This window comes from Juglans regia, chromosome 2, assembly GCF_001411555.2.
Source record: "Juglans regia cultivar Chandler chromosome 2, Walnut 2.0, whole genome shotgun sequence".
NCBI lineage: Eukaryota > Viridiplantae > Streptophyta > Magnoliopsida > Fagales > Juglandaceae > Juglans > Juglans regia.
The window spans coordinates 9,467,096-9,485,223 of NC_049902.1; the positions used below are offsets into that span (position 1 = coordinate 9,467,096).

An 18,128-nucleotide genomic window follows, 5' to 3' on the forward strand; every position below is an offset into this window, starting at 1 on the left:
TGAATTATGTTTTTTATTTGTCATACATACTACAAGAAAGAAAGAAATCTATCTGCAAATCTGTTTATTGACACAAAATACATCACTGATGTGAAAGCATTACTTTGGATTTTGACTTTCTTTTTGTTATAACTACAATGAGTCCGTCAATAAGAAATGTGTTTACACATCGACTTGTCGGCAAAACTAGACAAAAAAATAAAGGAAAACAAGGCACCAGAAGGAACATCAGGCAGTGAACCACTTCAAATATATCTGATCATATTATTTTCTTTTCTTCTTACCATCAATGTACATTTTCAATGGACCCTTCTTCAGTAAACAATCGATAAAGCATGTTAATATACAAATCATAAGGCCAGGACTCGCTTAAGAACTCTTTGTTGCGGCTCAAAATTAAAACCATTGTCAATTATAACCATGTCTGGATGCAATTCGATGAAGGTGATCGTATCCTGCAAGTACACCGGCCCCTGCCATCCCCACAAGCATATTTGCGGTAACTCCACGGAACAGCGCTATGAAACCCTCAAGGCGAATGATCTCAAGGAAAGCATGCATGGCATTGCAATACTTTACAGGTTGTCCAGAGGTCATCATCATTCTCCGTCGCAGAGTGTCGAAGGGATATGCACAGATGCCAGAGACTGTTGTGACGCTCCAACCCAGCAAGAAACTGGCAAAGAAGTTACCCTGCCGAAAAAGGAAAAAAAGTGAATGGTGTCATATGGAGCTTGGGGACATGTCTGAAGAAAAATTGCAGAAGGCATGATTTCCACACAACTTTAGAAACATCAAATAATTTTGGAGATGAAAACAATTATGAAGGAATTTTCATGAACCGTCTTCCACTGTCCTTAAATCAGCTGTTCATATGCATCTGATCAATTGACTATCTCCTGTGTGGGGGACCAGCGCTATTGTTATCACAGCAATAACAACCCATTTGAGTGTGATTCTACTACACTCAAGCATGATGCTTCCATCAGAGCTGAAGATGCAAATTCACCCCCTCTTAAATAGACAGATGTCTGATTTACATAATTTCCCAACAAGAAATATAGATACTAACCTCGAAAGGTCCAACCAAAACAATCGGCTTCATTGTGTCATAGATCCCAAAATACATGCCTCTATACAGAGTAATGCCAATGATTGAAGGCCCAAAACCCCGGTACAGGCCTACAATTCCATCACTTGACAAGGTTTTTCTGTATACATCTAGTAGCCCTTTAAACTGGCGTTGATCATCCCTTGTATCAGTGCCAAGTCGAGTACGTGCAAAATCCAAATGATATAGAAACAATGAGGTAGTAGCACCAGCAGCACTTCCTGAAGCCACATTACCGGCAAACCACTTTATGTATCCGTCCTTCTCTTTTGAGCGTCCCAAAACACTTTTGAAGTAACCTTTGAATGCAAAGTTGAAAGCCTATGGACAATTCAACATCTGTTTGGTGAAAACATTTGGCAAGATTGCAACGTCCATATCTGAATAATTATAAGTTATTAAAATGTACAGTTAAATGCATTGGGCATGAAAACAGAACAGTTGGTCTGAAGTCTAACTTAATTGATCTAATAGAGAAAAATAAAATTCAAGATAAATGCAAATTCTTGAAGAGATTCGCAACAAATATACAAAAACGAGTGAGCAAATATGGAAAATTGTATTCATCTCCTGCACTGAAATTTATCGTATACAAAATTGTCCATAGAAACCCCAAATTAAAGTTCCACGAAATGGGAAACAAATAATGAAATCTCTTCAGGAAAAAAATTCACATATTTAGAAATGTTACAGTCAGTTATCAACATCCTTTTCCTAAAATTATATTAAGAAATTCCAATTTGAGAACTTCTCATCTTTGTGAACAAAATCAAAAGTAAAGAAAACAATGTCAGGATTCACTCTATAATGAGTGAAATTAATACAAGCAAGGGCATGCACAATAAAAATGACCAATGGACCCCTCATGTAACCATGCTATCAAGCAATAATAAACGTGTCAACCAAAAAAAACAATAGAAGTGAAACATTGTAAATTATACAAATAAAGCCATAACTGTCAGAACTAACATCCAGATTCCAGCCCAAATCCTTAATGACAAACAAGGTTTGCAGAGTAAAAGGAAATACCTGAGTAGGGAAATATCGTATGACATTTGCCTGGTTACCTCTCCAGAAAGACAACAGGCCTTCCTCTCTCAAGACCCTTCCAAAGCATTCGCCAACACCCGTATATGGTCTCTTGAGCTGACCTCTCTTTATCATCTCTCCTTGATTTTGCAACAAAAGTTTCACTCTCTCGATTGGTGCAGCTGCGCTCTTTGCTATTATTGCTGCTACCCCTCCCATTAGAAAATCTAGAGAGAATCGCTCAGATTGTGTCGCCATTCCTGTTATCTCATAAGTTGCCTCTTTAGCTCTGTAGAAGTAAACCCAAGGAACAAGGAGGGAAAAACAAAAAACAAAGAAAAAAAGAGAGAAGCAAAAAGCCAATACATGATAGTGGAAAAGATAATCACTGAATGATAAAGGTTTTGAGAAATTAACACAAAATTGTAACTAATGGAAGAATACAAACAATTGCTCTAGATCAAATTGTGGACTCTAATGGAACCAAACCAAGCTAAATATTGTGCTTATTTGGCATGATGACTAGCCAGAAGGCCTTCCCCCATGATTCATCATCCCAAGACCAGATGGGATGAATGGGTTATTCCTACAAGTAACCCTCTCTACTTATTGTCAGATCCTTCTCTTCCTTGAGGGAAAGAGACCATACAAACCATCTTATTTAAACCATACTCCTCTTACACTGGGTGACAACTCTTCTGGAAATCAAAAACCCCCATAAGCTCTCCATATAACATGTCATTGAATTCTTCCATTCTCAATGGTCCCTTTTATCCGTTCCTCAGCTCAACCATAAACTCCTTTTTTCCAAAAAAAGAACAGGCACTTGCTCTCTTTTCCATACCAAAACATCAAACGAAATGTATTGGGACTAGCTGCCCCATTATCACTCTATAGCATTACAGACTTAGAAGTTTCTCTCTCAAAAGCTTATTTGTCATTCGGTTTAGAAGAACCCAACATCATCAATGTCTCCAGGTATCGCACTCTAGTAAGCTTCCGCCTTTGGTAGTCCCTTCCGCTTCCCAAGGTATATCATTTGTGGATTTGTCTTGCTTTGGCCCTCTGCTTAGCGGGCCAAGATCTCCTCAATACACTGTTAAGATTGCACCTGGATGCTGGGAGGTGCAAGTCTCAGCTTGCTAAAAGACTGAATCGTTTATCAACCAAATTTTCATTGAAAGGTTTAAAAAAGCTTAAAAGAAATGTTGGGTGAGGCCTTAATCATTGGGGTAGGCCACTCTTCCCACATGCCTCATAACTTTTCAAAGAGGTTATCATACTTCATGACCAACATTTTATGAGTTGTCCCCCTTTAAAAAGTTCTTCCAAAATGGAGGAGTAAGTTCGGGCGTAACTTCATCCCCGATGTTGTGTCCTAAAGCTCTACTCCCACTTTATTCTCACAAGCTACGGAATAGCATTTGGTGAATCCTTGAATATTTCCTGTTGTTTATGGATAACTTAAGCTTGATTTCATGTCCCATATAAACCAGGTTCTTGCTACAAGCACCAGAAGTTTCATTGTTCATCCCATGTTTGGGTTCACCTTATTGTCAAACTGTCAACTATTTGACAATCTCTCGATGCTTTACCAAGAGTGACAATTCTAAAAGTTTCATAACTGGTTCGGCATCAATAGATGTACAACAATAAAAGTATTTACATCCAACTCTTCATTCTACAACTGGTTATGAGATACAATTAATGCTTCATCACATTCAACAATTATCTGCCCCTCATCAAGAAGCATGCAATGACCAAAGGAAGGCTCATGCCATATATAGGCCCATACTCCAAAAGCACTAGCCAATATTACACTTGGAGCCCAGATGAGTCATTATAACACAATAACTTCTACCTCCTAAACAATGTGGAATCACATATACTACCTTCATATTCTCGATGCAGCTATTACAATCAAATTCATTGGCGAGACAATTTGTTCATGTCACATATTTTTTATGCGAACAGACCCCACCAAATAGTTAACATGGCAGAGAATTAGAGTAATTTTATTATCTTAGTACCATCTCAGAATTGAGGTGAAGCTAATCAAATGCAAATCCATTAATCACTGAAGAATTACCCACTTGGATCTTCCAAAAATGACATGGAATTACCCAATGCACTGTAGACAAAGAATACATAAACAATCAAATATCTCATGCCAAGATGCTAAAAATGCAGCAAGTACATTGCATATACAACATGCCCTATGGATCCTAAACATTTAACTTATATCCATCATCCTAAAATGATTTCTAAAACTGCCCATTATAAAAAGGTACAGTCCTGAGAAAGTGTAACAGATCAGCATGCCTCATACTAGGTAAATGGGCCTTATGTAAGCTGGCACATAGCAAAACCCAACTAATCCACAGGTATTCAAAAGGAAAAAACATAATATATATATATATATATATATATGAATGCATAATTCTCTGTATCAATGCCAAGAATATCATTTTAGCATGTATGGTCCCAAAACAGTTGCAAAATTAAGACTTAGGGGGATGCTTGGGGAAAATGAGATGAGAATTTTGTTAATACTAGTGAAATGGTTTGAGTTAAGATGTTTTATTAGGTTTCGGGAAAAGGGAGAAAAAGTTGAATAAAAATATTATAAAGTTAAAAATTGTTTGAATATTATTTTTGTTTTGAAATTTGAAAAAGTAGTATTATTTTTTGTGTTTTGTTTGGAAGTTTGGAAAAGCTTTATAATGATTAGGTAATGATTAGATGAAAAAGTTGAAGATTTGAAATTAAAAATGTTTGTTTGAGTGATGTTTGGGAAGAAAATTATGTGAAATTTTGAGATGAGATGAAATGTGTTTCCCAAACAAGCCCTTATACAACTAGACATTCCTCTTCAATTCCGAGATGTTCTAGGAAACCAAATTGTCATCAATGCAATAAAGATGAAATACGAACAAATAATTGAATTTGATGTAACATAATTAAATGTGCAAAGAAAGTTTTAAAAAAAAACGAAGAAAGAGAAATACGAACCTGATGACATATAGTGAGGCGAAAACGCCTGGACTGAGCTTGGATGAAGGAATGTGAAGGAAAGCTTTAGGTTTGAGTTGGGAGTTCTCTTGGATGGAAGAGAAGAAAGAAAAGAAAGAAAAAAATGGGTAATCATCTTCCACCCTAGGAGAGGACGAAAGGAAGTTCAACCAAGGGGGGCCGATAGGGGGCTTCTCTCTCTTGCTGCGTCCATAGGCATCAATGGATTGTACGATAATTTAACTTGAAGAAAGAAAGTTAGATATATAGAGAGTGAAGAAAAAAAGAGGAAGAGAAACACAGAGTTGGAAAACAATGGTTTTGAGAGATGGTAAGAAGCTTGGAAGGGAAAGCGGAACGGGAATAATTCTAAATGCAGTACCCACACAGTGGAGACCCTACACAATCCTGATGTAGAGACAGCCGCATAGGGTATGAAACAAGTCATTTCATTTAAGTGGAAAAGGCACCGCGGGAGACACCATATGTATAGAAACAGTGCGTATTGAGCTGAAACTTGAGCTGATGAAAAGAGCTGTCGTACCCTTCCTGAGCCCTAATCGAGTAAGTTGATGGTTTTTACACTGCACCCCCTTCGTCTTGCCCTAATTACCTCCTTCAAGGCTTGTGGTGTGCGATGTCCCTAAAAGTGTTCCGGCCACTGAGCAGAGACATAGCGTGCAATCTCAAGGGTCTTACAGGAGAAGTTGGTATACCGAATTTCTTTCATTGGTTTCTTCCAAATTTCTTTTTCTTTTGAAAGAATTTTCTTCCAAATTTCTAATATTGTCTTTAACATACCAATAAGCTAGAATTTGCTATGTATTAATTCATACAGACAAACCGAGATTTAACAGTACATTTTCATCTTAAGAAACGATATAGGGGAAGAAATTTTGTTTTGCAAAGGAGTATATTATGTTTGTCAAATTGGAAATAAGCTTGTGGAGGAGGCAAGTGTCTTGGGAAATTTCCTTACAATTATTCAAGCAATGAATGAAATGTGTTTGATGAAAGTCCCATGTAAGAAGTTTGATGAAATGTTTTTGATCTTGTTCTTAGTCAAGTTTTCTTGAGAAGTTTGTTGTTTTGGCTCTATAATGGACACTGCAGGGCGAATGGCATGCCATGACATATCTATGTTTATAGGTTTTGGCAGTGGATTTCTATTTGTTATAGGATAAAAATGATTTTGAGCAGATAAGATGCTTTGAAGGGGCAGATAGACATCTGTGTTTCTATTCCTCCTGCCATTGCTGCTAAGCAGGGAGGGAACCATTTATTAAAAAAAATCATCTCTGATATGTTGAAAATAGGAAATAGGTAGGGCCGAATTGGGTCTTTTCGGGTTAAGCTTAATTATACTTGAAAAGAGGAATAGCATGTGGCATGTGAAAATGGTGCATAGACAAATATCGACGAATACCACTTTGTTGGAAGTGCTTGCATGAAGAGACAGAGAGTGGGGTTGAGCCAAGAATGAATTGCCGACATTTTGCTGTGAAAGCAATATGCTTTTGGCTCGGCCTTCGGTCAAGTACTTCTTGGCTCTCTACTTCTCTCCTGCCAGGCCTAAATCAGATTGTACATGCATGTCTCTCAAACATACGCCCATAAATGTGATGAATGGCAAAGAAGGGAGAAAATCAACAGGGCCCGGATAGGGAAATGATTCGAAAATAGAGGGTGAGAGTAACGGTTCCTTACCTGGTCGGTGGCGGCGTCTTCGGTTTACAATGGTCTCGTGGTGGTCGGTGCGGCAGCAGAGCTGTGATGAAAGCTGTGGGGAAGACGAGTGATGTGCTGACCGCACCCAAAAAGAGAACGCATCCCTGAAAGCTTACTGGCCGACGGTGGTGGAGGAGAAGAGATCCAGTCGACGCCGGCGGACGGAGCTGCAGAGGGAACTCGAAAGCAGAGGGAAATTTGGTACAGCGGGCTGGGCAGAACTCGAATAGAGGGAAACTTTTTGGTCATTGAAGAGAAGATGTGGACAAAGGAGACGTAGGAAGAGTACCCGGGGACTGCATTTCAGGGACTGACGGACTCATAGTCACCGATCACGGATTATAAATATTCTTAATATCGTCCATACATCAAGGTTTTTCAAGTTCAATGTGTGAATATGAAACTACAAAATTCCGATGAACAGAATTAGCAGAACACGTTGATCCAATTAGCAGCAGAATAACACCATATATACAGATTGTTCTGAACTCAAAACTGGTAAAAAAAAAAGAAGAAGAAGAAGAAATGGCACAAATACAACACAGACCGTGGGTTTCTTTCGTCTGTAGAGGAAGCATCGGTTTCGTACGTCAGATTCGGAGGCTCCAGTCGAGAGAACACGGCGGGTCACGGTGTCTGTTTCACAGAGAGAGAGAGATAAGGGCAGGCCTTGAGAACGAGATACTTAAGTATGTCATCAAAACGGCGCCGTAGGTATCAGAACAAAACGGCGAATCTGAGGTCAGCGGACTGCCACATCAGATTAAAAAATTATAAAAAAAAAAAGATTGTAGAATTCGTGGAAGGAGGAGCGCACTAGCATCCGATTCCATATACGTGGTTATAGAAAAAAATATATGGAAAGAGAAGATAAATGTGCTGCATCCGGTTCCTTATATTAGTGGCTAGTTTAAAGTGGTGGAATATTTTTTGAAAATATTTTATTATTATTTATTATTTTATTTTTATTTTTATCTATTATTTATTATTATTCAACAATATTTAATATTTTATTATTATCTTTTTATTATTTTTTTACTATTATTTATAGAATATCTGATAACACCTCACTATTTAAACGCAATTTAAAACTTTTTTGATTTTAAGATTTGTGCGGAGCTATTTACAAATCTTAAATTATTCTTTTGATTTTTTTTATTCCAAATTTAATAATACATTTATATATATTTATTATCCCTACTCTTTTTGCAAAATTAGAAACAATATTATAAAAATCAAAATTTTTTATTTTTGTTAATGTGAGGCTTATTATATTTTTATATCTTTTAATAATATTAAATAAAATCATTTTTACTAAAACTTTAACTAATTTCTATTAACAAACACACATTTCCACAATGCTACGTACGATTTCAATTCCCTACTAATTTCTAAAATTTAACCATTATCATTGGAAAAAGTTAATTTTGCAAAAAAAATATTATTCTTAAAAACATAATAATTTTGAAAATATTATCGTACCCACAAAAAAAAATAATTTAAATTTTTGTTTAACATATTTGCTAAAGAATAATAGTTGAAAAGGATGGAAAAAAAAATAAAAGAGTAAGTAGTTAATATTGTAAAAGTGTGAAACAAATAATAAGAAAATATTATTTTAATAGAATAGAAAAATAATAGGAAGTGAGATGTAAGAGGTTTTCGAAATCAGAACCGCTTCACACCAATCGAGCTGGTTTTTTCACAAAAAAACCCTTCATTCATCTCAAACCACGTAGGAAAAAATACTCTAAGAGAAATACATCCCACTACAGACAATCAATTTGTATGTGCTAGCCTTCTCTTCCTCATTTGCACCGTTCTTTGCCTTCTCTTCCTCGCTGCTCTTTCTGCCCTCAGTTCGATGCCGACGCCGACGCAGACGCAAGCATCTCAATCTGACGCTGACAAAAACGTAGCTCCAAAACACCCCCTCAAATCGCACCCTTCTCTTCCTCGCTGCCTCTCTCCTCCTTCTCATTTGCACTGCCCCTCTCTTCCTTGATGCCTCTGTTTGCACTCCCCTATCTCAGTCCCTCTCAGCCCCTCTCTTCTTCTTAGAACTTTTATCAAACACGTAAAATGCAAAAAAAAAAAAAAAAAGTATTTATGTGGCTTCCATCATGTGATTTCTTTCTTATTCACCAATTTACATTCCAAGCAAATATATTTACATTTCAACCAGTTTACATTCCTAGTAAAAACATAAAGGTCTCTAACGAAACATACCAACAAAAAGGTCTCCTTTTACATTGTAATCTGATACTCATATTCGAATTTAGGGTTTTCTATAACAATGGTGGAAGGGCATACAAGAGAGGGAATTCAAAGCATTTCACAAAAGGGTTGTATTCAAGGGGGTGTGAGGGGGCTAAGAGGCGACGTAGGTTGGGCTGAGAGGCGATGCGAGGGGATTGAGACGCAACGAAAAGGGCTTGGGTGCAATGCCGACGTTTCAAGAAATCGCAGGGCTTAAATCAGCTTGGAGAAATCACAAAGAAGAGATTTGCAGGTGTTTCGAGGGGTTCTAATTTCTGCAGCTTGGAGAAATCGCGAAGAGAGGTGCACAATTCTGGTGTAGTACTGGTCCAAGATAAGTGTGGTGGAAGTCTTAGGTGTTGGTATGTGATTGGCGGGCTGTTATTTGACTAAAATTAGCCCGACCGGTCCTAAGGAATTCACTTTTGAAATATGAGTAAAATTTAGGAAATAATTTAGAAAATAATTACTTTTAGCTCAAATGTAGGAGAGATTTTGCTCATCCAAATGTAGCTGCTCTTACAAATTTCAATTTCAACTAAAGTTGACCAAAGACAATTTGGCATTAAAATTCTCAAGCAATTCTCTCTCTCTCTCTCTCTCTCTCTCTCTCTCTCTCTCGCGCTCTCGCTCCCTTAACGGTTGGTGTCTTTCTCTCATGGTATGGAGAAAGTTGGTTCTTTCATAAGCTTGTGGAAGGTATAATTTGTGACAGGCAAGTTTTATCAGATTGATGTTGTTATTCATCTCTTCTTTGTTATTCTCTCTGTGGTTTATGGCAGATGACTTTGCTTATCTCTGGGATAAATTGAGTTTCATAGAATCTTAAAAGCATGAAATTTTAGTTGTGGGAGTTGATATTCGGCAAGTCTTGAGCACGGGAAGTGCTTATTGATTGGCAAAAATATGGCTAAGAAGCGTATCAACCGTGAAACCTTCAAAACTACTATACTCAAAGTTTGGAAAACTGATACTATCATTAATTTTGTTGAAATGGAGGAAAACACTTTCATTTTTTAATTTGCTTCTCACTGTGATTTAGATCGTATTTGGGATGGCCAACCGTAGTTATTTGACCAGAATCTTCTTTATTTGAAATGGCTTGATGGCATCACTCCACCCACTGATATCTCTTTTTCTCATACTTTCCTTTGGGTTCAATTGCATAATCTACCTTTTGGATGTATGAATTCTGAAATTGTTTCAAACTTGGAGCTTCAATTGGTAGCGTGTTACGTGTGGAGGTTGATAGTCATGGTAATGGGTAAGGAAAGCTTATGCGTCTTCTTGTTGAGATTAATTTAAAGTAACCGTTAGTTAGGGGGAATGTGTTGTTCTTGAATGGGGGGCGTAAATTATCTTTCAAGTATGATAGATTTCTAGGTTTTATTTCACTTGTGGTTTCAAAAAAGGGTACTTCAATTTCTTTAGGATCATCAACTTTTCAACAGTATGGTTCCTAGCTTGGGGCTTCTGACCCTCTTCAACGTGCTGGTATTGGTAGGTTTATGGTTGTTCATTCGACAAGGTCCTCTTAGGTTATCTCCGACAAGCAGTTACTAACTCATGACAGGGATAGTGACAATTACAACAATTACAACAAGGAGATTGGTTATAATGTGGTTGACCAACAATTATTCACTGACAAAAACTGGATCCTATGTGGTCTTCTGTTGACCAGTACATGGGAATCAGATTGGTAAGTCTTCTAAATTTGAACCTGAATCTTTGATAACTATCAAAATTGTCCCTTGTGCCAATCCAATCTCTGTCTATAAAGATGATGCTCGTGTGGTCCTGCCTGCATCTAACTTGAATAACACTCCTCATATTCCTCTTCCTATGATGAATTCTGGGGTTTCGAATATAATGTGTCTATGTTAGATACTTCCCCCACAGGTTCTTTAATATAATAGAAGAGAAGGCTAAGAGACCACATCCACTAAATTTGTTGAAATAAGGAAAAGAAAACCTTCTGTTGGTACTCCTCTGAAATGTGAGGTTACACCAAGAGCATCAATAAGGACTCGTTCTTTGGGTCCAACTCTAGACTTATCAATGGTGGCTAATTCTCAGTCCCGCCAAGAAAAATGAAGATTTTAAGTTGGAACTGTCGGGAGCTTGACAACCCTTTGACAAGCCTAGTATTCTATTTTTTATGGAGATTAGTTACATAAAAATATATTGGAAAGATTGAAAATGAACTTGGGTTTTGATTTCCTTTTCACTGTAGATGGTATTCGTTAAGGTGGGGACTTGGCTTTGTTGTGAAAAGAGGAAGTACATATTGCTATTCATTGTTATTCTTAACAACATATTAACTCTTGGATCACTGATGATGTTGGTACCCTCACTAGGATGCTCACCTGTTTTTATGGCCATCCTAATGTGGCAAAAAGGCACGAAGGCTATAATATTTTGAGTCATTTATCTAAGTTGAAGCCTGATATGAACCCGCGGGAATGTAATCTCTTGAACCCACAATCAATTTGAAAATTCACCAAAAAAATCCAAAATCAAGTTAATGGAAAATTTAGACTCGTTGAAGAACTCGTTTCAAGAATCTAGATTATAGGAAAATCGACTAGGTACATCTTGGTGCCCGTCAAAGCCTTTGTTGTGGCTTTGTCTAGGTGATTTTAACGAACTATTCTTTCTAAAAGAAAGAGTAGGTGGGACTCCAAGATGTGATATGCAAATGGATTCTTTTAGGAAAATGTTACAAAACAGTTAACAAAGTGATTTGGGTTTCTCCAAAGGTAAATTTACATGGTCAAATAATAGAGGAAATGACACTTTCACTAAGGAGAGGTTAGATAGAATTGTTGCTACAAAAACCTAGTGTGAAACACTTGGTGATGGTGATGTTTAGGTTTTGGCATCTTCTTCTTCTGACCATTATCCAATATTACTTACCATTCATCCTATTAACCAGTAGATAAGGTATTATAATAGAATATTTTGATTTGAAGCTAATTGGTCCACTTACGATGATTGTGAAGATGTGATTCAAGAAGCATGGTCTCAATCTCCTCATTCTTTTGGAGAATTTACTTGTCTAACTAAAAAGTTGAATAGTTATATGTTGAAATTGAAGAAATGGAGTACATGCCAAGATCATGTCACTGATGCCTCCCTACAGACCAAGATTAAAAGACTTGAAATTCTACAACAAAGTGGGACAGTTGAATCAGTTGAGGATGTTCAAGATCTTCAAAAAGAAATTAATTATTTTCTTGAGATAATGCATATAAAATGGAAACAAAGAGCAAAAGTAAATTGGCTTCAACAAGGGGATAGAAACTACAAAAAAATTAAAAGGACCAAGTTATTGCGGGTCTTGGATGAATAAGGAGAAATTTTTACGGATTCAAAAGGCATATGTAGTACTCTTATCCATCTAACATAGAGACATGTCTTTCTACTCTAACAGAGAAAGTTACCCCTGCGATGAATAATGATATGTTAAAACCTTTCACAAGGGATATGGTGGTTCCTTTTAAAATGCATGGTCCCAATGGATATGGTGCATGTTTCTATCAAACTCATTGGTCCATTGTTGGAGATGAAGTGTGTCATGATGGTGCTGATATTGTTGATATTAACTACACATACATTGTGTTGATTCCTAAAGGTAGAAATCCACAGACAGTAACTTAGTATTGACCCATAAGCTTTTATAATGTGATTTACAAACTTATCACAAACGTACTTGCAAACTGATTGAAATTGATTTTGCCTTCAATTATTTATCCCAACTAGTATATTTGTTCTTAGTCGTTTAATCATAGATAATATCATTGTTGCATATGAAACCCTTCACACTATGCATACTCAACTTCATGGGAGACAATGTTACATGGCTTTAAAATTGGATATAAGCAACGCATATGATCGTGTTGAATAAACTTTATTGCAACTGTGATGTCCAAATTGGATTTTGCTACAAGACGGATTGATATCATTTTACACCGCATCACTTCCTCCTCATTCTCAATTCTGGTTAATGGTGTTCCTTTTGACAAGTTCAATTTGCACAGGGTTTAAAGACAGGGTTGCCCCTTATCACCCTACTTATTTCCCCTTATCACCCTACTTATTTATCATTTGTGAAGAGGAATTAAGTTCTAAATTATATATTGCTCAACAACAAGGTCTTTTGTTTGGTGTTCCTATAGCCAGATGTGTGGTGAGAATGAGCCATCTCTTTTTGTTGATGATTGTCTATAATTTGTCAAGCAAATATACATGCATGGGTAAGGCTTAATCACATTTTAGGAGTGTAATAATCTACCTCAGGACCACTTCTCTATTCTTCAGCAAGAAATAGGGGTGAAAAAAAAAAGATGAACCGGTAAACTGGACCGGACCAAACCGGTATCGGGTTTGGTTTGATCCAGTACCGTTTTCATTTTTCTCAAAACGGGTCGAAATCAGTTTGATTCCGATTTTCTTTTTTCTAACACCGAACCAGACCGGTTCATATCTATATATATTAATTTTTTTATATTGTATAAAATAATTTTTATATGATTTTTTATATAATATATATAATTATATATAAAATAATTTTGTATTATATGATAAATTACTAATTAATATAATATTAAATTTTAAAATCCTATATCACTATAGTCTATTGTATTAATAGTTATACTAATCGGACCGAAATCAATAAAACCAGAAGTATCAATTTAGGGGTGCAATCGGTGCAGTATCAGTTTTTCAAATCTCAAAATTGGTATATATCGGTTCTGTTCTAAAATATGTCCAAAATTAGACTGAACCAAACCAGTTATACTCCTAGCAAGAATACCAAATATTCTACTAAAAAATTCTTAATAGAAATAGCTGGATTAAGGGCCTTTTTAAATATTGACAAGTATTTGGGTCTCCCTTCTCTGATTGTAGATCCAAAGTGGCTGCTTTCTATGGTATTGTGGATAGAGTGAGGAGTAAATTGTAAAATTGGAAAACAAAATTTCTTTTCATACATGGGAAGGAAATTCTTATCAAAGTAGTTTTGCAAGTTATCCCTACCTACAGTATGAGTATATTGTTATTGCCTAAATCTCTGTATAAGAAGCTTAAGTCTTTGATCTCTAGTTTCTAGTGGGGTCACCAAGATAATTGCTCTAGGATTCATTGGAAGAATTGGAGAACTTTGTGTGTTGGTAAGCAACACAAAGAACTTGCATTTAGGGATTTAGAGTGATTAACTTAGCTCTCTTGGCTGAGCAAGCTTGGAGAATGTTGAATTTTCCTCATTTCCCTCGAGCATAATTTTCAAATTCAAATATTTTACTCATTCAACTATCACCTCAGCTGTATTGGCAACCTTCCTTTTTTTGAAGAAGTATTTGGCAAGCAACCAAACTATTCAATGAAGGACTTATATGGAGGGTTGGTGATGACAAACAAGTTCATATCTGGAAGGATAAATGGTTACCACGAGCAAGCTCCCATAGAGTTCAATCTCCTGTGAACACTTTATCTGAAAATACCTTGGTTGCAGAGCTAATTGATACACAGGAAGGTTGGTGAAATATGGATCTTATTCAAGCCTTATTTACTCAGGAAGACATTTTACAAATTTTAAACATTTTAGTGACTTCAACGGCTGTTTCAGACAAGCTTGTATGGAGTGGAACTTCCAATGGACACTTTTTTTTATGAAAAGTGCATACCAATTATGCATGCAACTCTTTTCTTGTAGTAAGGGGAATCTTCTAAACAATGTGAATTCCAACTACAATGGAAGAAGATTTGGTCTTTGCCCACAACTAATGCAATTCAAGTTTTTCTTTGGCGTGCTTGTGTTGATGCTCTTCCTACAAAATTGAATCCCTGTAAAAGAAATGTTCTTGCTGAATCTGTATATCTCATTTGTCTACAAGATGATGAAACTCCTGGACATGTTCTTTGGCCATGTTCATCAGTAAAAGATGTGTGGTTACTTGGATCGAAGGCTTTCCAGAAAGCCTTTATTACTGCCACTGCTTTTGATACCATTTTTACTCAAATGATGGAGAGGTTATCACCATAGGAATTGGTACTCTTTGTTGTAATTGCTAGATCCATCTGGTTTAGAAGAAACACATTGATTTATGAAGGGACTTTCCTACATTCTGCTACTCTCTAATCTCTATAGCCATGCTCTTCAAGAATGTGATGAGTATAAAGTTGCTATGCAGTATCTAAGGCAGCCTATCTGCCCCACAAGGCCTCAAGCTCTTTATTGGAAAGCTCCTCCAATAAATTGGGTTAAAGCCAATTGGGATGTAGTCATATATACTGAAAACAGAAAAATTGGTATTGGTGTTGTTATTAGAGATGGTGATGGTCATGTTCTTGTAAGGTTGATGAAATCTCTAAAATTTTGTTTAGAACCATCTATAGCTGAAGTACGGGGTCTACTAGCACCAACTTATTTTTGCAAGGATCTTGGCCTACTGAATGTTTTCTTTGAAGGAGACTCATCCCAAATTGTTGATGCTATTTTAGCTAAGGATGATCTTGCTAATTTTTTTAGTTGTCCTACTTCAGAAATAAGAATTTTATTTGTTGAATTTGGTTGGAGAATAAGACATGTCAAGAGGGTTGCAAATGGGGTAGCTCATCGACTTGCTAAAGAGGTTGTGTCTCTAACATTTGAATTGATCGATATAGAATCTACTGCTAATTGCATTTCTACTCTTATACTAGCTGAATGCCAACATTTGTGATTAATCAAATATTTGTTATTCTGGTTTCAAATAAAACTCTCTCTCATCTCTCAACCAAAAGGAGGAAAAATCCTCACAAAAGGGGGAGAGCATCTTAGCACTCCCAATGGTTTTTGTATTGGTTATTTAAAATTCATTATCAAAATCCACTTTTTCTATTTTACTTAATAATTTTTATAATATATCATATATAAGCTTCTCTATTATATATATATCATTTATATAATCTTTATCCATTTTAAATATTTTCTTTGAGTATTAATGAATTTAATATATCCTCATATCTTTTTATATTTATAATATTTCTCTATATACATTATCATATAATTATGTCCTATACACACAAAATAAAAATTTATAAGCCAAATAAGCCCCTTTTACAATACATATTACATAAATTAGGCTTATTTGAGTAGATATTAGGCTCATTTTTTTTTTTCTTTAAGGATAAACAGAGGCTTGTTATTAAACTATGCTTGAAAGTTTTGTATTCTTTTATTTTCTGAAGTTTTCACGGTAACTAGTCAGATGATTTAGGCCCCGTTTGGTTTCAAAAATAGTCTCAACCCATTTCAATATCTAAATACCATTCAAACATAAACACTTTTAAATTTTAAATTTTTAACTTCTCAACTTTTTCATCTAATCATTACAATTTTTTCAAACTTCCAAACAAAACACAAGAAATAATTCAACATTTTCAAATTCTAAAACAAAAATAAAATTAAAAGATTATATTATAACAATACTTGAACTTTATAATATTTTTATTTGAATTTTTCTCTCATTTCTCAAAATCTCATTAAACATCTTAACTCAAACTATTTCATTACTAACTCAAACTATTTCATTACTATTTATAGATTTCTCATCTCATTTTGTCTTATTTGTGTAATCAAATGAGGCCTTAGACAATGACTAAATTTACATAATGAATAGAGTAATAGGACTTAATTATGATCTGTTTCCTTGAATTTGTCCTTATCCAAGAACTGAAAAGTCAAAAACACCAACTCCCTACTTAAGGAAGACATAGTGCCTATTAGTCCTAAATGCTCCAGTGCATAGATAAAATAAACCACAACGTCTATATCCTCCGCGATCAATATAGGCCATCTCAAAATCATCTTTCAACTATTAAAGGGCGATAATTTGATGAAAAGGAAAATACTCAGAAACTATTTCTTCTTCAACTTTCTTTTAGTACTAACACTCTTCAACTTTCTTTTCGTACTAAATCTTGCTTCAAATTATTGACCTCACTCAAAGTCCCAACTTACACTAACACTCCTTCAATTACTTCATCTTCGAAATAATACAAAGTGATGCCTTCATCTAAACAACACAAAATCCAAATATTAAAACAATATGATAAACTACAAATACCCAATAGTGACAACAAAATCAAGAAAAACTCTTTTTTCTAGCAAATCCTACGTCAATGAACCCAAAATAAACTCGACTTTTAGCTCCTAAAATAGAGATCCAACAGTATAAAAAGGCTTTATTTAAAGGAAAATGCTAAGGATCCCTCTACAGCTTAGTCCTCTATCAATAGATGGTATATTCTTCGTCAATCTCCACATCAAGAAAAAGATGAAAACACATAGCCTTACTAGTCTTTAGAGAGACGAACCATTTCTAGGATTTTAGGGTTTTCCGGCCACTCTCCTCCACTTCTTTTGCTTCTCTCTCTCAATGTGCTTTGCAGCTTATGAAGTCAATGGCAGACAAACAATCGTACATCCTTCAACAGTAGAGCATCCAAGATATATATATATATATTTTTTTTAGATTATTCTGCTTTGATTTGGTCTATACTCATACGCAGAAGCTACCTAGTTGGTTTTTGAGTAAGAAATCCTCAGGACATTAGTAATGGATCAGTTATGTAGTACCAAGCCCTAGCATACCAAGATGCTTGAAAATCCCATATTTGAGAGAGAAGAGAAAATAGAGTTGGAGAATAAAGACATAGAAGATCACACAAATACCATAGTTCTACTTGGAACCGCAACAATGAAGGAAAAATATTCATAATCTTTACCTCAATTGTAAGGACAACGGAACGCTTGAATAGGAGAGTAAGAGCTTGAAGCACAAGAATGCTTGCTTTCGATGATGGAATCGAAGAGTAACAATTTTACTTTAAGGAAGAAGATGGTGCCAAACAAAGGAGAGGGGAGAGGGCCTGAAATGAAAATAAGGCCAAATAAAGGCAGCGAGAAAACAAGGTTTGGACAATGCCACTATGCCCCTAGAGT

The 18,128-nt window shown here is 35.8% G+C and overlaps 1 protein-coding gene across 8 annotated transcripts; it reads right to left on the bottom strand.

The window, feature by feature from the left end:
• Window positions 1–236: 236 nt before the first annotated feature.
• LOC109010077 (ADP,ATP carrier protein ER-ANT1) lies at window positions 237–7,546 on the bottom strand. 8 transcript variants are annotated; one of them, XM_018990787.2, is made up of 5 exons: window positions 7,428–7,523; window positions 5,153–7,283; window positions 2,141–2,400; window positions 1,073–1,432; window positions 237–693 (listed from the first exon to the last, which is right to left on the bottom strand). In XM_018990787.2, exons 2-5 carry the CDS (start codon window positions 5,286–5,288, stop codon window positions 409–411), a joined length of 1,041 nt encoding a protein of 346 aa, XP_018846332.1. In that variant the 5' UTR covers window positions 5,289–7,283; window positions 7,428–7,523; the 3' UTR covers window positions 237–408. The 8 variants fall into 8 exon arrangements, 7 of the variants coding, with proteins under 7 accessions (XP_018846332.1, XP_035542888.1, XP_018846333.1 ...); XM_035686995.1 differs by lacking the exon at window positions 7,428–7,523 and having other exon boundaries at window positions 5,153–6,724; window positions 6,860–7,411; XR_004799051.1 differs by lacking the exon at window positions 5,153–7,283 and having other exon boundaries at window positions 1,073–1,491; window positions 7,428–7,546.
• Between the last annotated feature and the right edge of the window lie 10,582 nt (window positions 7,547–18,128).